This window comes from Ascidiella aspersa, chromosome 9 (genome assembly GCF_963924565.1).
Source record: "Ascidiella aspersa chromosome 9, kaAscAspe10.2, whole genome shotgun sequence".
Lineage (NCBI taxonomy): Eukaryota > Metazoa > Chordata > Ascidiacea > Phlebobranchia > Ascidiidae > Ascidiella > Ascidiella aspersa.
In genome coordinates, this window is record NC_139455.1 from 7,355,258 (window position 1) to 7,376,022 (window position 20,765).

At 37.5% G+C, this 20,765-nt stretch overlaps 1 protein-coding gene across 1 annotated transcript; it reads right to left on the reverse strand.

Annotated features, from left to right (window-relative positions):
* Window positions 1-9,360: 9,360 nt before the first annotated feature.
* On the reverse strand, window positions 9,361-19,987 carry LOC146132144 (galactose-3-O-sulfotransferase 3-like). Its single transcript, XM_083397325.1, has 10 exons — window positions 19,832-19,987; window positions 19,252-19,345; window positions 17,673-17,780; window positions 17,045-17,213; window positions 15,502-15,746; window positions 13,979-14,098; window positions 13,188-13,354; window positions 12,028-12,104; window positions 11,640-11,742; window positions 9,361-9,579 (listed from the first exon to the last, which is right to left on the reverse strand). Exons 1-10 carry the CDS (start codon window positions 19,928-19,930, stop codon window positions 9,430-9,432), a joined length of 1,332 nt encoding a protein of 443 aa, XP_083253451.1. The 5' UTR covers window positions 19,931-19,987; the 3' UTR covers window positions 9,361-9,429.
* Between the last annotated feature and the right edge of the window lie 778 nt (window positions 19,988-20,765).

Sequence of the window (20,765 nt, forward strand, 5' to 3'; positions counted from 1 at the left end):
TAGTAAAAGCATGCAATTAAAAGCTTATTACTCATGAAAATATCTCCCTAATTAATTAAATTGAATTTGCATAACAAAACCATAAACACGTATTGATGTGTTGGATAAAGAACACTGCATACATAAAGACAATTCCCTTATCTCAATTCCTAAACGAGAATAAGTTTCACATGTTAATTTTTGAAATCTCGAAACTGCATAAACGTGATTCGCTAATGTTACAAAAAAAAATCTTTTCAACTCATTTGAAGTTTACCTAACAGCAAGGTACTCTAACGTGATTCTTGAGCCTAATTTCACAATCCATTTTGCGGCACACAGAGATACCTACATAAACAGTTCTTGTGACGTAACAGTCTCGTTTGTTTACGCCAACAGACGACGATGCGGCGCTCTTGCTTTTTGCTAAATGCCACTGCTCCTTGACTGCCTACCTACGGTGTAGGACCAGGTGTTTGGTGTGGAGTGTAAACATAAGAAGAATCGAGAGCAGATAGACCTGACGAATAACGCGAAACCTTTTAACGTGACCAAAAATCGCAAACTTTGTTCCACCCTTTAGTAAATCCAAATCTTCATCTTCAGCGGTTAAACAATACATTTTGAGTTCAATTTTGATCCGGTGACCGTTGAAAGAACTTTAGCCTAGATACCGCTCTTTTGGATTAACACTGCTACAATATACCCGTTCAAATATATTCGCCTTGTATTGCACCTAATTATTAAGTGGTACCGAACAGAGATTCAACAAATATATAAAAATGGACGAATGTTCCTAAAGCGACCACAGCCGTTCACCAGGACTTATCACTTCTGCTAATCAAGCCGGAAGATTTTAACAATTAGAAAAAACGGGCGCTGGCTGCCACAGCGTTGAAACAATTAGCAAAGCAACGCACCATATTTGGGTTAGGGTGTCGGTTAAAGTTGTAGGGTGGGTCAGGAATTAATATTTAACAATAGTGCGTAACTTACCCAAACCCAAACGCTAACCCGCACCCTAACCCAAATAATGTGCGTTGTGGTAGGATTTTAGACCAGCGCCGAAAAACTAAATTATGTTTAGTACAAACATTTCTTGGAATGAGTACTGGTTAACACCACACCATACGGAATCGACTGCTTTAAAGCTTCCAAGATCAGTCGACAAACGTTGAAATCCTTTAAACGCACGTTCATACACATGAAATCTGCGGCAACTGCTGCCTCCTGCTCACCGATGTGCTAACTGCTTGCTCCACTCAGGAGGACAACATCTCGCCGTCTGCCAGCCTTTACGGGGAAAGCCGCCTACTTCGCCGCAGCCGGTCTAGAAAGCCGCCTCCGCTTACTGGAAAGAGCGATTTTTTTTCTCGCTGTCGCCGGCCAAAACCGGTCGCGCCACTTTTTTCTGCTTCTTTCGCTCCCGGTCGCGAAATTGCGCTTTTCTGGCCCAAAACCTCGGCCCGGTGTTGTTAAATGGTCGGGTTGCTTTGTGGAGCAGTGGTTCTCAAACTTTTTCAGATTGCGGTTGATTGAAATTATATACAATAGATTGAGGCACACTTTATACAAAACGAAGCCACTTTCTTGACAATCACCTTTAGTGCACGATAGGGCCGCAGATAAGTTGGATGATACTATTTTTTTATATTATGTATATTGTGAATTACAGACTCGCACGCTTACATATTAGCCTGATTGTAATACCAACTAGTTTTCCGTATTTCCTAAATTTTCAGCGAAATACTTAAATATCTTCAGAGGCACGCTGTTTAAAAAGGAAAGCTGTACATTACATGTGCGCTTATTGTTATCTTTGCCGAATAGGTGACCGAGTTTTTCGTACCTCCCAAGTCCGAAGTTTAAAAGGGCGTTTCTCAAACGCTTTGCATCCCTCGACCAGTTTTTACCAGACCGAATCGCAGAAAAGCGGTCGCGCAAAGATGTAATCCGTATGTAGGACCTCGAGAACTTTATACAAACCAATCTCCGCTTACAACTTTGACATATATCCACCGCTTGTGACTTTGAATCCTCTAACTGAAAAAATCAACCCCTTTGATCGGTAACAACTCTGCTACTTATTATAACCCCTATATACCTTTTCGTGCAATTCTAACATTTTCCTTCGGTCATGGATACAACCCAAGTGCGGTACTAGAAAAACGTGTGACTGATAAGAAAACCATGAGAATCAACAGAACCGCTCAGATTTTTATCACGCGACCACCGCGCCATTCAAAATGATGAAATCAACACCACACTTATCACGCCTAAGCCACCATAAGTACAGCCCTTCGACGAGTGAGCATAATTAGTTTCCTCGCGTACAAAGTGATTATCTGGCGCGATGGTGGCATTTCGCAACCTCTTATCCAACTTGTAATAACCAAGCAAAGCCAATTCATTTCCCATTAAAATTGTCAATACACATCCAGCAATTTGCCGGCAATAAGCGCCTTCGGCCCATCAATCAGATGCGGAGTACTGAATTTCATTACACATTGGTAGTACATTACGGCGCACACAATTTCTGCCAGCAAGGCTGGGATGTTCTTGAATTACTTTTTTTGTTAGAAACACACCAAGTTATGATCTATAGGCCTACATTTGGAGCCCTTCGAATATTTACATGCACTTATATGGCAAACAAAATAATCCGGGATGCAAGTACTGTTGTTAAATTTTCTATTTTTCTGCATTTGTTTTTTGACACAATCACTGTTAAAAATAACTGACCAACTCAGCTTTTGCGAAACGGTTACTTCTGCTATGGATTTAAAAGTCTATGTCGGTACGCACATAGTTACACTTTTTAAAAAGTTCTTTACTCTGCAACTATAGGTTTTGATTAAAATCTAATCTGGTTAACAACCTATTTCTATACGTGTGGCAGTCAGTCAACGTGTGTAGGCTTCATCATGACATTTCTGAATGCCACGATCGCGCATCGAAATGCCAATCAAAAGCGTCCGGTTCCTTAACGACTTGCACAAGCAAAAAAACGTTAAGCTATTTTTGGTGCGCTTATATAAAGGCGTGCGTCTGGACGTCGGAGTTTAAAACCGCTGCGACTTAAAATTACGCGAAAATGGAATTTCCCAATACTCATTGGCAAGTCTCTACAACAGACCACAAAACAGGCGATTCTAACAATTCTAATAGGATTATTTTTGTTCATGAACACCAAAAATAATTACCATGAAAGCCGATGTTGTAAACAAGTCATTTTGAAATGAATTAAGTCCCAGACAAACCATTTACATAGCAACTTAAGTTAAATTCAAGTGATTTGCGATGGCAAGTCAAGTTCCAGCCCAAACCAGGTCATTTGCATCACAACATAATGTTAATAATGAAAATGGGTAAAGTTATCCAAACCTTAGCAGTATTTAAATCGGCAAACAACAAAAACGTTCATAAATCGTGTATACTGTTTTACTAGCAGAAACTGGAGTAAATATATGCGAATTCTACCATAAAATATTTGATTAAAATAATTCCATGCAAAGTCCTTTACAAACCGCGTGACTTAAGATTTAATTGATTTACGACTTTTAAGAGATTACAATACTGACGAACACTTTGTACAGCTTGGTTTGCTTTTAAATGGATATTTGGGCTTCGGTTATGTTAACTGGCTGAGATAGCAAAAACCCACTTTAATAGAAAGCTATAGGTTTTGGAACATCTAAACTAGCTCTGCTGTACACTACACATTAAAGTCTACAGGCCTGACTTTTTGTACTAGCAAAATTTCAGTTCGAGGTACTATCGCAATTTTAACGTCGCCGATATTAGGACTATATGCATTGAGTAAACAAAATTTGCCATGTCACTATTTTTCGTGCAGCCGGTTTATGTCATCAGTCTAATTCGGAAATCAATGCGTAATGGCTGTAACCCCTAAAGGACCTGGTCATATTTGGTGGTGTTATCACATGCGTTATTCAATTACATAAACAGATTCGTCGAACCGTCTGTCTTTCACTCATCCGAAATTACCGCAAATTTATAGCGAAATGACCCAATGAAAAAATACTGCGAGGGCTGTGCTGAAAACACTAAGTAGATACAATGCAGAGCACTTACACACTAAAGCAGTAGTTCTCAAACTTTTTCACCTATACGTACCCCTTATGGTTCCTTAAAATAAAAGCGGGCCTTTTTCATGTTTAAAACCTCCAATTCGAAATATTGTACAACAATTACTCTAACACTCAGTTCGGGACTCATACTAACTCCGCTTACGGTAAGTGTACACAAACAAACCGCCAAACATTATTATATTTCGATTCAGAAAATATTCTCCCAAAAAATATAGACCTGTAAAATAATTATGTTATGTGGACCCCTTCAAACTTCCTCACGCAATGTTGGCGACTCGTTTGGAATAACTGTTAGGCCTACTATTTACCAATTATAACTGCAAACTTCATTAAAAAAGATGTATTTAAATTACGCTCATAAACCCAATAAACATAAAACAAGATGCGTTATGAGTAAAGTCTCACGTTTGCTTCGCACGTTTTTTTGCCGCCTCTCTGCTTTATTATTTGGTGGTTCGCGCGAATTTTACAATTTCGTTAAAACGCGAAGAAATTATTTTGCATGATTGTTCGAACGGCGCTTCAAAATGTCAATCGTCGGATGTGCGTTTAAACTTCTTGAAACATCCGTCAAAGTTCTGCGAAGGACGTTCAAAAAATGTATATCATGGCAGTTACCCTTTGCTTTATTACGTGAGATATTGTTATAGGGCCTACACTACGCGTATAGTTGTCATTTTTTTGTACATCTGCTATATATGCAAAAAAATCTGATCCAAGCTATCCTTCACTGCAATTAAACAATCATTTTTGTATTTTACACGACTAAAAAAATCCCGGCTCTTTCGTTTTTTAGCCAAGTTGTGTGACAAGTTTATAAGCTATCGTCAATCGTTGTTTCTAAGCAGCAGATCTAGCGATAAGAGTCACAAACCTGTGCGTGACACGCCTTAACCAAGATTACAAAAGCAGCGAAGGCACGTAAAAAAGAGAAATTTAGCTTATTTCGACGCGGTAATGCAAACTGGCCGATTGTATTCCGCGCTGATAGACATTAACTTGCAGTGTTGTAATGAATTAAGCCACTGTTTCAAAATGACTTTTGGGCAAAATTACTTGACTTTATTTTGTTAAGCTTTTTTTTAATGTTTTTTGTCTTAATCTTTGCACACAAAAAATTTATTTGTTATACGTTTCGTTTATGTTATCTTTTTCTTGAGTTATTGCTTATAATCGGACGAGTTTACCAGCTAACGTGTTATTTTTATGACGACGACTTGACTTGAATTTTACTTCCTCTATTTATGACTTGACTGGGATATTTTGAGCAACCGATAAATTTTGTCATTTATTCGACCAGAATTGACTTGGACTTTTGACAAAGAATTTGACTTAGGTATTTTTACAAATGACTTGACTGAGACTTTATTTTAAAATGACTTGTTTACAACACTGTTTCCCCTTTACTTAGCGTGCATTTTCGAAAAACTGCAACATTTGCGATGTGCTTTGTTTTGCGTGGGCGCTTAACCTTCGCCTGCGCGCGCGCGCCGTCAAAATTCCCAAGTTCTGCGAACAGGTCGAAGCGCGTAGGCCGTGGATACGTGTCATGCTGACTTGGGCGTAATATACACGGCTGCATGGCCGGCCGCTTAGCCTTTAAGCCAGGGGTTCCAAACCTGTGGTACGCGTACCACTAGTGGTACGCGAAGGATTTTCAGGTGGTACGCGAGTAGCTTCCTTTTTTAACAAAAAACAGCATGCACAACTTTATATTTCGTTTATCTGATTTTGTTTACAAAAAAATCTCCCGGAGCCTATTCATTGTTACGTAACTATCCCTGTTGATTCGTATTATTACTATCTTCAAAATACAGGTCATGTCAATTATCGACAAGAAACACATTTGCTTTGATAAATCGTACAACGCTGTGGGACAGTGGGCCTTAGTTACGTCAAATGATTGCTCTTGATAGATATCATCTACTTATTTCTACATAATGCTAGTTGTAACATAAAAATATGCTTCGATCAAATTAGTTGTTCTGCAAGAAGTGGTACGCGTGGCAGTACAGAGCGTCCAAGTGGTACGAGATCGTAAAAAGGTTGGGAACCCCTGCTTTAAGCGAAACGCAGCCAATTATTTCCTCGTCTGCAAATCTTCAAAACTAGTTAGTAATGCATATTGCATAACACAGAGGTTCTCAACCGGGGTGTAATTCCACCCTTGGAGTTTCAAGGCGTAATTTGGAAAATGACTAAAAAAAACACATTGAGCTGGTGGTGAAATATATTTATGAAAGTATGAACAGAGCCCATGGACAGTGCAGGTATTTTCTTCGCAACCAAGACAAAACTTTCCCTGAAGTGTACAGTTTCTTATTATTACCTCACATGCGCTATGTGTGCTCTCAGTTATTTATTACAACTGCATATAGCGTGTTTTGATCAAACAGCAAACATATTACTAAACCATGGCCTAACCTTCTGTATTTTTACCAAGTGGCTTTCTTAGTGTACATGTCGTAGCTGATTTTTCTGATAAAGCCATAATGTATTTTTGGAAAACTTTTTAACTCAGCGTCTTCGATTTATAAAAGTAAAGCATTGTTGAAAACCGAAAGAAAGTGATGAAGGGCTTTAGGTTTAGTAAAACATGGGAAGATCGATATGTTAAGAAAAGTATAATTGTAACACATCAAAATCGTCTATGATCAAGGTGTTTACGATTTGGTAAAAGCAGACCATTGTATTTAGGACCATCTACCTATTTAACTGATAATAATATTATTTATAGCAAATCTGTCATCATACGTAAAACCTTAGCATAAGAACGATTGACAATTTTTACTAAATTTTATTGCAACAATCACTGAAAAAATACATAAGTGTTTTCTACAAGGTTGTTAGGTACAGTTCTCACCCTATACTGCCACTGTGGTATTTGTCAGCATTTCTTAAATTTTCTTGTGCCCCAGAATAGATACTGTGCTTAGACTAACAATTTTTTTTTCTACGCTCCCTCAAAGTTAACTATAGTGGTCCAATTGTTTCATTTATTTACGCTAGCGCTATAGAATACAGAAAATGCACATATCTTCCAAAGAATTTTTGTGTTTTTTAATATGCTATTCTCTTATTCATCACGACTCCAAAGGGGAATATGTTGACAGCGTTCCTTTCTTAAACGAATAAAACCACGGTTCACACGTTTGACCGTGAAGCATTATTGCAAGGCGAATTTCCCTCCCACACAAAATTACTATAGTATGTCAAGCGCTTTGTTGAAGCCCAATTAATAAGTATTTACAATTTTACATCATACACCCCCGCAGCAATTTTATCGAAGTTCAGAGGTCGCAAAAACACTTAAGATCTCATGTTCGGTCCTTAATTGTGAGAAACAAATCAAATATTGGACTCTGGTTTAGTTGTCGTTCGGCGACGGTATTAAGCCAAGTGTATTTTGATTAAAATATGAGAAAGTGTTGCGCGACAAGTAGACCTTAAAATTGCGCTGACGGGAATGAAAGGGTTGACTCATAGTGAAATTCCCTTTTTCGAATCTGCGATAATTTGCCCGCAATTCCGCGTTAGGTCAAAAGGTGCTGGCAATCAAATCATTGTGGCCGGCTTTTAAAGGTATAAGTCTGGCGAAGAGCAAGACGAGTGTCCACGCGCTACAAGCTTTAATTGGCGAGTCTTTTAGGCCCAAGCTTGTAGCAAAATTGCCAAGCGTTTGTTTACATTTCGTGCGCTGCAAAAGGACCGCTTTTTTCGAAACAATTAAATCCTCTTTGAGTTGTGCCGCATACAAGCTTTCGTAGCTTAATAACGTTAGCTCAAAGAGAGAATTGCAAATTCCCGGCACCATTGTGCGTGTCAGCATAAATTGATTCTGATTTTTTCTGTTTTTACCTAATGCAAATTCATAGAAATATCAATAACCAAATGTTAACTTTTTGTGTTATGTCAAAAAACCGGATAGTTTTAACCTTAAAACACTATTAAAGCCACAATAAACCATATTGACGGACTAAAAAATTACGTAAGAAATTTTAAACCCATATACGCTTGTTCCAAAATTCATCGCCGTCAATTTGCCGTATTGCTGTGGATGAGCATACAAAGATCGTTACAACGCTTTTCAAGACAAGGCTTGAATATCCATTTGCATTGACGTGGCGCAAAAGTCGTGACTTTATTTTTAACAAAACTTTTGGGCAGATTTTGCTTGAGGCAGTGATAACGCTTATTGTGAGTACTCGAAGCCGCAGTTGGCGAAAATGCTCTGAGTGATACGAGGAAATATTGTACGTTCGGCGTTTTCCAAGAACTCACGTAAGCACGGTTGCAAAGCGACGCAATGCATGCGAACCCAGCCCCGGCACTCCCTATACTAGAATATGCAGGACTTGGCGTTGCTTACATAACGTGACCTTTCTGTCGACATCGAGGCATTTGAATCGGGGCGTGGTCGCCAATATGTTTGGGTTAGTCGCCCACGAACTTTCAGCAATTTGCCGATTTACTGTGTTTGTTTGTTGGTCTGGTTACGTTATTGGCAGAAGAACTGCGTACGCCGGTCAACGCTATAACGTAATTGAATGCAAAATGCAAACGACCAATCCGTCAAATTTCAACTTTTTTTAATTGTTTGCTTGCAAATGCGCACAGCGAATGATAATTTACTCGCAATCATGTTTGAAGTAAAATCACACTCTTTTTGAGGCATTACGTCACCATATTACAGCATTCAAATCTTACCGGACTTTTTGGGGGCTATTTCGGGTAAAAAAATGCCAATGAAAACACTTTAAATGAATGGGCAGACAATTTCGCGGGTCGAGAAATTATATACCAAAAATACTACGAAGGCCAGTTAAAAGACGTTTAAAGGAGTCTTCAAGTTTTAATGTCCAGGTTGAAGTCCGATTGTTACCTAACGTTTTATGTAAGTAAGTTGTATTAATTAAATTATTTCTTTATGGTAACTAAAACGTCGTTGCTTTTTTCTGTTAAAGACGATTTGTTACCGGCATTTGACGTTTTCTGTGAGTGATCTGTATTATTAAAAACTAATCATTTAGGAAAATTAAAACGTCGCGCTATTTTCGGTTAAAGACGATTTGTTATTTGGCGTATAGCACGATAAATATACGTATCGAAATGTCTTTTTCAAGGTGGTGTCATTTACATACCATGTTTGGCTTTGGCATTTGAGCTACATAACATATCCGTACATAGCGTGCCTAAGTACATTTAAAAAAATACCTGAACGTCCCAAATTCACAAATTTTGTTCAAAGTTTAATTTAAAAGCACGCACAATATAAATAGACTCTGGATAACAAACATACGCTTTAGAACGATTAAGAAAACACAAAGAAAGTGAGACTTTACGCCGATTTTCGGACGCCTTCTTCCCCGATCACTTTCAGTTGGGCGTCCTTTAAAAGCTGAGTCAGGGCGCTGTGACTCAGCTGTTTTCGGTTTGCCACGCCCGAGTAAGATTTCTGCAGGTGACGGATGTAATCTCCAAACTTGACCTGTTATTAAGCGAACAATTTAGGAAAAATACTTGAATTATAGAGGACATCTAGTGGTGGGTTACTCCAGTACTCATAATGACCTTAAGGTAATTGTCAAAGGATTATTTTGTGTGTGCTATTGCCCTTTAAAACTATAGGTGGGTGGGATTATACGACAAATGCTTCTGATTTTAGCGATTGGTGTGCGGGTATGTAAGGCGCTAACCCTTACCTTAAGGCAGTGTTTCTCAACCTTTTTACTTGGGGGCGCACGTAGAGACATATGAAAACCTGGTGGCGCACCTTACGAGCGAAGCGAGGGCGAACTTTTCGAGGTGTACCGGTATTTGTTTTAAATTGGTGTCAATTTTCATTATGGGCTTTATAATTGCAAACTTTAAAGGATCTTCAGCCTTGAGACCAAAATTGGAGCAACATGAACTTTGGAACAAAATACAGTTAGGAATAAGGCATAAATAGGACTAATACCTTATAGTCGTAATAATGACGAAATCGGAACCAGACCTAAATGGCAAAAATAAGGACTATACCACCCCAAACCCCACCCATAACTATCACTAATTTCCCTGATATTTTCAACCCTAACCCAATTTTTAAAATCCGGGGCCAAAATAGCGGCGCCCAAATGGCGACAACAAACGGCCAATGCCTGACAAGTGGCCCCCAAACATCCCATACCCTTTCCCTACAGTCCTAGCATTATTTTGTCTATGTAAGTCTTATTCAGAATAATTTTGGTCTTATTTTGACAGTTTAGGCCTTATCTAGACTATTTTAGATCTTATTCTCTCGTGATTACTGCGAATTTGGCGTTATGATGTCGGTGGTTTTAATACTATGGTGTAATAGATTATCTAATTAAGATATTGCTACTTTGTAGGTCTTGTTACGTTTTCTACCTGGAAGTACTGTGAAATCAACGAGCTAAGCTTAATGGGAAAGTAAAATATATATATATGTGTGTATATATATATATATGTTAGACATATTAATTTTCTTCTTTTTGCTCGCGGCGCACCGGTTGAGAAGCGCTGCCTTAAAGCGAGGACTGACGGCCGCCTAACATTTTTTTGGACATTCCTTTAATTATCCGACTCCAGAGGAGCAGGCCACTAAAATACCTGTCCTTAACTCATTGAACTCTAGGCAAAGTCCCTTCACTTAGTTGATAAGTGAGTATAATAACATTTAAATCCCAATACAAACGACAATTAACTGGGCAAGGTAGTAGGGTAATAGGCAATTTTAGGTAAGTCTACGCACAATCATGGCCCCTGCGCAAGGATAACACATAAAACGTGAAAAAAATTGATTGTTTAAAACTCGCACGTTCTAAATAAGATATTGCAAAAATGTGTAAGGAAGTAAAGCTTTTAATGTTTTCATCAGGGTTAAAATGTTTTCGATATACATGTATATTTTGGGGTGACACCCCAACGACGTGTGTCAACTTAAAAAGGAACATTTGTTTAATCCTTTTGGTATCCTGCGACAGGTAAAATAATCTAATGGTTTATCACCAATAAAAATTGCACCATATGACAAATCCTATGTCTAAAATCCAGAAGACATGACTGATTTTCTACAATATTCAGACAAGGCACCGAGCAGTCGCGTCGAAACAATTACGGTTTACCAACATAAGGCCTTTATGAAAACGAACGTCGTTGACCTTGAACAAATCTGGCCGCCCACACATATACATGAATGTCGCGGTTGTGTATACGCATTTGCCAAGGCTTTTTGTGGCAATTTAGGCACAGTGGAGGCTCGAAATTGGTCGTTTTGGGGCGAAAAAACTTGTGTGTTGGGAAACAGCGGTATGTTTAAACTGATTTTAGATGCCTTTAGTTTTTCAGAGACAACAGTTGTGATGATCGCATCGCAGTCATTTTGCAGTTGCCGCAAAATGTCACTAAAATTCGGTTCAAAAGAGTTAGGCAGATTTTTTAGATGCTCTACGGATTTGAATAACAAAAGTAATCAAGTTTATACAATGTGTTCTTCAGTGATCCTGTTAACTACATCCTAGATTTTCTGCTTCCTAAGTTGATCACCTCTCCCCATGAAAGCTTATCGCAGATTTCGCCGGAACTTTCTCGAAGCCTTATTCGGCTCACCCAGGGTCGCATGTCGTCCATGTCGTATTCGTCGACGCACCTTAAAATATATGTCTGTGTCTCGATCAAGCTTGCTTCTGTTATTACCATATTTGACACAAAATTAAATCACTATTAATGTCTGAACAATACCACGAAAACACATTTATGTTCTACAGTAAGAAATTTAAGCTATCTTTTTTTGTCAGAAAACTTAAGGATGTATTTAAATTATTACACGTGTGGTGTCCTTGATTTACATTTAATGTTGTGCTGTAGATTTTTTCCAAAGATTAAAGTGTTTGTATTGTACAAATATATTTTCCTTTAAACAGGATTGACTTACTTTTGATTGGTAGCCTCCACTAACGCCCGAAACTCGAGCAACTCGTTTTGCATTCGACTCCGGCCGTACTCGTCAATCTATAAAGAGTTAAATTAGCTAACTTATATTTCATTTTAACTTATATTTTAATTCAGCGCAGTGACAGATTCTATCAAATGAATAAGGTTTTCTAAAGGAGAATTGGTGGCCAGTTTGTTTTAAAATTGTGATATAATTAGATGGTGCACAAAAACTGTTCTTCAAGCACACTTTACTCCCGTGCAGGGAGGGGCGGATCCGGAATCGCTTTTTTCTTCAACTTTTAAGTACAAAAATGCAACATTTTTTTTTCAAATTTTGTTAGAATAGTTATTCTTAGCTTTTTTTTTGTTAGAAGAGTTATTCTTATTTTTGTTAAAATCGTTTGTGGTCAAAGGGGCCCTGCGCCTTATGATTGTACCATCTAAAGTTGAAGTTGGGGTAGCTAAAACCATCTAAAATTAAAGTTATGAGCAGCTAAACAAATAAAGACATTTCACGCTGCGCGTAAGTGTTTTTCGTCTTTCTAATATAAGAATACGTCATGTTTTGGCGTAACTTTTTGACGTTGTTCCTTAACGTTACTTGTGGCGTCACGATTTGCTTTAACTTTGTGACTACATCGCTGAAATTCTTGTTAGTCACGCTTAATACTAAATTCCTGGATCAGCCCCTGCTTCCGTGGTCAACATATATTCTAAAGCTGTAGGTTGAGAAACGTCAAAGGTTTTCTATCGAGTTCGTATTGACATAGCTTTAGAAAATGGATTTTGCTTCCGTTTAGTTTTCTTTTCCCAAAATATAAAGGCATTTTTTATGTATAGTATCAGGGATGTCCAAAACTTGTTTTTTTTATTCCGAATGCGATCCCCAATAGTTTGGACTAAAATTACAGCGATCCGATACTAAATGACGTCATTACCATCGCCAAAGTAAATTTCATGTGTATAGCAATTTAGGGATGTCTGATACTTGGTTTAAGTTTACCTTGAATAGGTAGCACTCGCTGCTTTGTATCGCAAATCGTACCCATATCAATTTAGTATCGGATCTGCACCTTGGTATCGGGTATGGCCTACGCTCTGCTATTTTTGGATATCCTTATATAGTATAGGTTTGTAGTTTTTTGTCTCGTGTTTTACCTGTTTCTCAAGCCTCTTGTCGAAGTAGGAGTACAAATGCGTGTCGAGCGAATTCCACGACCGAATCTGTTCTCTCATTCTTTTAGTCAAGGTTTGTTTTACCGCTTGCTGGCGCACTTTTAGGCGGATGTACAAAATGTCGTCGTACGAGTCCATGCACAACATGTCTATAAGAGAAATATTAGATTTTTTAATCGTTTTTTTGGTAGTGGTACTTAATCACGTCAAAAGAAGGAAAATTTCTCTACGCTGCACATATTAAAACGAATAAGTTATTTCCAAACATGACAAAATTGGTTTTAATAAAATACTCTTTTGCTTCAAGAATAAAAGGTCTATTTTTACAGGTTATCTTTAAAATAAAGGTAGCCTATCACATATGCGTTTTAACCTATATGTTTACTTCACTGAAATTTTACTTATATATTTAGGTTCTAACCTAAGTAAACCAGATGTTTCGACAAAATCAGATGTTTTCGATTATACCGCTTTAAGCTGTGTTTTAATCTTCTATTTTCCGTCTTAGCTTATAGATTGCTGCAGTTCTACTTACTTAAACACGTTCATAGAACTATGGGATACGGACATAAATCATAAATAAAATAATAATCTGTAGTAAATTTAAATAACAGTAATATTGACCCTAACTCTAACATACGCCCCGCCCCACAAAACTATGGCAAAACAAAAAAAATCGTGGAGACCAAAAACACGCTTGAAGGCCAAAGAAGGAAGTTTTAACACGATATAAGCCATCCGCAGGTATAGCGTGTTCTAGTTATTAAACCGACCTTTAAGTAGTATGAGCGATTCGTCCAGCTTTTCCGTAATCATAACGAGGTCGAACCACTCGTCCACTTTCAGAATGGCGTTTTTCGTGTAGTAAGCGTCGCTACGGTCGTTGTCGAAACCTGGAGATCGGGAGAGTGATTATATCGCCAGTTGAAAGTTTAACGCTAAAAACTGGTCGACTTGAAAATTTATTTTACTAAGGCGTTGATTTGACCTAAACCAAGGCTTCCCAAACTTTTCAGTCAGCGACTTATTTTAATTTATTGAAATTTTCCGCGAGGCCTATAGGTTTAAGAGTTTAAATCAGGACATTTTTCGTTTGTTTGCTTTGGCACGCATTTCTTGAAGTAATTTGCATTAAAGCGATTTGTTTTGCATTAGGTTTGCCATGAGCATCTTAAACAGGAAGAACTAACATTTTTATAGATGTGTAACACTTTGTATAAAAATCATACGCACTTACTCGCGACCCCTTAAACTCGTTGCACGACCCCCAGTAGGGTCCGAAAATTTCCCAGTTTCACAAGCTCTGACCTATACCACCGAAAACTCGCTATATACCCAAAATGTAGTGTTTCTTTCCACATTTCTTTTAAATGCATAAATATTATTACACCTGAGTACCTATAGCTGTTAACATGGGCAATTTTAGGTAAATATCGGTTTACTATAAATAGCGTGAATTTAATTATCACCGGCTTTTTTTTTTATGCGAATAGGTTTCATTTTAAAGTTACAAAAAGGTTTCGCGGCACTCTTGAGCAGTGGTCGGCAACCGCCGGTCCGCGAGGAGTTCGTTACCGGTCCGTGGCAGGGTTGCCAGATTAAAATTTCGTTTTAAACCCAAACCGTACGTAAAATTTGGAAAAAGGCTAGGAACAGTCAACAACGATTGAAAGTATTTTTATATCCAAATCACATTAACTTTCGTTTGAATATAGTCCATGGTTAATTGGTATATCAAAAATCTCAATTAGTTTCAAGCACTCGTGAGGTGCAAAACAAACCAGTGAGCTGTGGCCATATCGAGCACTTTCACAACATCCTAAAATGCAATTTTGATTGTAAAATCTAACTCCTGTACAATATATCGAAAAAGGGCCAAAATATCATATATTTTTTAAGCTTAACCGTGTTCACCCTAAAGTGCAATAGAATCAAATCATGCAAACAATGTCCCACAATAAAATTAATTATTATTTTTATGTTCAGGCAGAAAAGTTTTTAAAAACAACGTATGCATTTGAATTCTTTTATTGAAAAAAGTTGTAATAAATTTCCTTTACTATGCATTTGTTGTTTTTTTAAGGCCGGTCCGCGAAAAAATTTCAGCTTTAAACCGGTCCGCAGTGTAAAAAAGGTTGCCGACCCCTGCTCTTGAGAGTCTCTCGAAGCTAGCCCGTGTCCCGTGTCACATAGTTTAAAATCCACTGCCTCAAACGTTATACAAAATATCTAAAATCGCTGTTGATTTCTTGTGGGGTTAAATAAAACCTCACCAATCGAGCATTTGCCGACCCACCCAAATCGAACGCCTGGTAGTTCTTGGCGCGGAAGTACCACGGGGTGGACGTGTTATAGTAGATATGGGGCCGGTCCAGGAATTCCTCGAGGGCCTGGTACGACGGGGCGTCCTCAAGCCAGTCAGTGAAGGGCCAGTCCCGGAAAAAGGAGAATCCCGATTCGAAGCATTCGCCCGGCTCTCGCAAGATTGTGATGTAAAGCGAGTTGTCGGGAACTACTCTTCGAACCTTGTTGCGATTGAATCTAAGGATTAGAAATATGCAAGGTTTGAGTTTACGCGTAACATTATGGAAGCACTTGATGATTACCAAGGGCGACAAATTGAGCTCCAGGACAGAGAAGAATGCAGGGGAGGACACAAAACCATTTATCCCATACTATTTAGTCTTTTAAATTTATATTGTAACTCTACCCCCAAAACTCTACAAAGTGTATTCTTCTCTATCTCTGTACTAAAGTGTAATTTTAATTAATTTAAGACTATATAAATACCGTTATCTCAAGCGATGTGCGAATCTCCACGATTTGTCTAATGCGCCAAGTATTATTTTAAATTGTGTCAAATTTAAACCAAGTAGGAGCTATTTTTTTGTCCCTTCGCGCGATCAAAATGGTGTTTTGATGCATATTAGTACACAAGTTTGCACAATAACAACAACTGTTTGTAAGATTATTTGTGTTATGACTAAACCTCTGTCCTTTTCATATGCTCCTTTAAAAAACATCAATGACGGCCAATGTAAATTAGTCTATGAACATCTTTGCACTTTCGCAATATAAAAATTCCTTTATCAAAATTAGCCTGAGTTGTTTGCTTATCGTTTAACAAAGGTAAACAGTAAGCTAAATAACATAAAACAAAAAGGCAAAATTTCAATAAACAAATTCAGGCATATTTTTATTCGTGATCCGGAGGCCACTAGAGTAAGTCGGCACTCTCAAACGCCACCAAGCGGAACTTAAATCCTTTTTCAGTACAACATGTTTTGAGTCATAAGACTTTGTAGGCCGTGTTTGAGTGCTCTGAATTGCTACTTTTTTGTTACTTTTTGCGGAAATACGACCGTGCTGATTGCAAAAGAATAATTAATTGACGAAAAGCTAGATATAACGTTAACAGGCCCACAGTTAGCAAATCGAGTTTAACCCTGAAAGAAACTCTTTCCTTCATGAAAAATAAAGAAAATCTCTATTGAAAAAAAATAGTTTATCTATATAATGAACTGTATATTTTATATATCTTAATATGTATTTATACAGTACAATCCAAGCACCAATAAGAGCGAAAGGGCATAAACATAATGATAAATACAATAAAACTAGAAATATATAAGAATAAAAACTGGACACCGTGCTCCAAGATTTTATTCCTAAAATAGTATTTCAGCAATCATCCAAAAATGATGTAGAAAAGAATTAAGAAAGGGTATTTGTTAGATGGATAATATACTGCTTGAAGTTTTATGGCACCATGACATGACATATGCCATGCAGACATTTAAATCTATCATTTCTTATTACTTCTTATCGCCATTGCTTACCTTATGTGGTGACACAGAACGTCGTATTTTCGCAGTTGAGGATCTATAATGGCGGGGTCAAAGGGTGCCGGGTAACCACCGAGTTCCCAACGACGCTCAGGGGGCAGGCCAACGATTAGTTGGCGCTTTTCAGCGTGACGTAGCAAAATGTTGTTGACGGTCGTACTTCCTAAAATCAGTAACCGAAGTTAGTGAATAATTAAGATATGGCCATTTTACAATCTTTTATTTTACCATTTGACAATATTTTTCCGAAAGTCGAGCCACAAGGAATTAAACTGTATCTAAACTGAATAAACGTTTTTGGCGTTGGATACCTATAGTAATTAATGCTGCCGAGTTATACGTTATGTTGAAGGTTTTTAAGAAATCGCAACGAAACTTTTATAAACTGAGTTCCTTTAAACACCCTTATATGTGCAGTTTAAGATCGAGGATATAAGTTCTGTATTGCGAACATTTCATCGACCAAGATGTTATAAAACACGTTTTTTAGAAAACGTGAATACCATTTTGATTGCATTTTGTTAGCGCCATGTTGATAAACGTTGGTCATCTTATATACAACTGCACAGGTCACTAACGCGCAGCTTCATGGCTGAAAGCCTATAGCTAAAAGCCAACTTACCGGTTTTGTGAGTTTTGACGAAAACCAAGCCTTCCCTGGCTACGCACTTATCGCTCTCAGCACCGGCCTTTAATTCACTTTGTATCGAAGCTATCTCTTGATCGTCAGCTGGAAGTAAAAAGCTGTTAATGCCTGTTTCCTAGACTTTTGGTGTCATTTAAGGGCAATTGACGATACGCCTACGAAATGCGTCAAAGAGGTTTAATCCCTCTCCAGTTAGGTGTGGTGCTTTTTTTAAACGCAAACGTTTGAAAGATACATAATTTTACATCTCTTGTTGATTAAATTACGAGTATACCTATGTTTATAGAATATGGTACAATTAATATAATTCAGAATTTCGCGATTAGTGTTTTCTTGCTGCGAGTGTCCACACACACTTTACGGGAGATCATCAACTATACTCATCTTTTTCAAAATTTTAATGAAGTATTTTTTTCGAAATAAAAATTAGACTAGATTAATAGTTTTCCATTGATTTTCCTTCGTTTGATATATTCTGACTGAAAACCTCTGTATTATTTAGACTGTTCGTCAGAAAATCCAATAAACCAAGGGTATATGCAACCGGCTGCCCGCGGGCCAAATCAGGTCCGCACACTGCTAATATGTGGCCCGCGGCAGGCTTTTTACGAATTTCTTCGAATATGTTTCTACTCTCTTAAAATGGCTTTAGTATAGTACCTGGCAAATCCCGTGGCTGTAAAATGGTCATTTGTTCAACATAAGCGGGTAAGTTTCAGTACTGAATAATAAACGCAGTTAGAACTGAGTTTTCCTGAACTTAAGGCCGATTTGGTCGGTGAGAAATACGTTTGGACCGTAATCTAATCCACATGAGGCCAGTTAGGGTGGTCTGGATTAATATATTTGGCTGTCGGTTTGTCAGCACAGCAAAATATATAGGAAGAAACAAATGCTAACGCGATTTCTCTATACAAGTGGTTCCTAACGTTTTTATTTTGGTGACCCAATTTTGTGTTTTCGGAAACGTATCCCCCTAATTTTAGGCTTGGCCAAAAAACAAAAAAAAATAATTTTAATCATTCACATTTCTAGATTGATTGATTTAAAATTTGGCAAGATATCCTGATTTATCCAAAGCTAACCACAATTAAATGAATTTCCAGGGTTTCCGTTCTAGTAAATACAAGTTCGTAATCCCATTGAAGAGAACCATACTGAAACAAAAGCAAAGTTGAGTTCTTGCAGCGTATTAGTGTTACTTTTTGTAATTGAAATTTTAAAACTAAAGTGATCTTAATTTAGTTATATTTTATAGCAATTATATTTGTAATTATGTTTTTACTTTAATTTCTTTATTTTCTAATGTTACAAAGATGAGCAACAAATAGTAATTTACAGAAGCGTACGGCTCATTAAGCGACTTGCTTTTTGGTGATATAACCACCTAAATAAAACTTTCCAATTACCCCTTGCTAAACTTGAGCGGATGTCAACCTTAGGTTGGCAACTATATTTGTGTTGTAAGATAAAATACAAAATGTCGTATAAAACATTGCAAATTACGACATCAGAACTAGGCTAAGTTAGTTGCCTAAACCTAAACTATGCTTACCTTTTTGTTGCATTTGCTGTTTTTCTTTCCATAGAAACAAAGACTGCTGCTTGAGCTTAATCGCCGTTAGCTTGCGCTGACTTTCCGTATAACCCTAAAAACAGATTGCAGCATTATGACAATATACGCAATTTTATCGGACTTTGTCTTACTAAAAGTATATCTGATGTTAAACTCATGGAATGGTTATGTTATTTTATATGTTAGTTTAGTATGCACTTCCATAGTAGACGACTTATCATATTGTCTACATATTTACCGTTATTTCTATTGACTTGGTATGAATTATATCAACGTATTGTGTGACAACAAGCACACAAATCGTAATCGATTTACGTAATGAATATTGGTTTATCAATTACTGTTGAGTCTTTCTGTAGTTATATTACCACATGCTCAGCTTAGATCTGTTGTTTTCTATTTATTTAGTTCAAATGGGTTTCAATACTCCGTTTAACCAGAGTCAATTATCTGCTAAACTAAACGTTGTTTTTTTGTATCAAGCTTTCCCATGCTAACACTCCAACAGCTAGGACACACAACACAGGTTACATAGGTTGTCTGTTAGACTTGTACATACCATATAAATGTGAAACAAGCAGAGCGTCGATAAACCGATAGTCAATATCCGGACACATCTGCTAAATCCAATATACCTACGCCTCCATCGCCTTGCCATTGCAGAAATAGGAACTCACATAGTTTTGAAACAGTGCCACCCTGTTGCGATTGCTTAACTTTCTTTGTGTTCACAGTGTTCTACAGAGGTGAATGACATCAGCTGGAGATCATAATCGCGCGAGTGGCGCCCCAGGCTACACTTAAATCTGTAGTTTCATACCTGACGGAATGCAATTTTTAAAAGGTGTATACTGGCACTTTGCTGCACGTGGTAAAGTTGTTAAGTTCTAGTTGAGGGATTCCCCGCCATTCTTGAATTAACAGCCAGTTAACCTGAAAGGTGTTTCGAAAGGTTGCGAGGTCTGACAACACTTGATAGTGCTGTTCTCCATTTATTTGCAAGACTTTTTTACTGAAAGAGTAACCCTGTTCGTCGTCATAAAAATGAGTCAATTACACATCTTAGTATTTTAATATGCCAAACATTGTTCATTTTGATTCAATTGATTTTAATCAGCGAATAATCTGCATGCATGGACTACAAGGCGCTATTGGCGTTTAAAAAACAGTAAACACAAACAAAAGTAAAACATTTAAAGAAAATATATGTTCTTTATAACTCTGTGATTTAACGTGAACCAACTCCATCACGACTAATTGAAACATTTTATCGAGTAACACGCAAACAAATCTATTTCCCCAGGTACAGTGTTTATTTAAACTCAGATACGCAACACCAATGAGGCCATGAGGGTTTGTAAAATAATTTTCTAGGTGTCTGTTTAACATCCTATAAATCTATTAACTGACGAATTTCATTATTTGGAAATTGTTTTAAAACGTACATATTATTTCGTTGTGTAGAGGTCCCACCGTCTGTATTTGTTATTTAC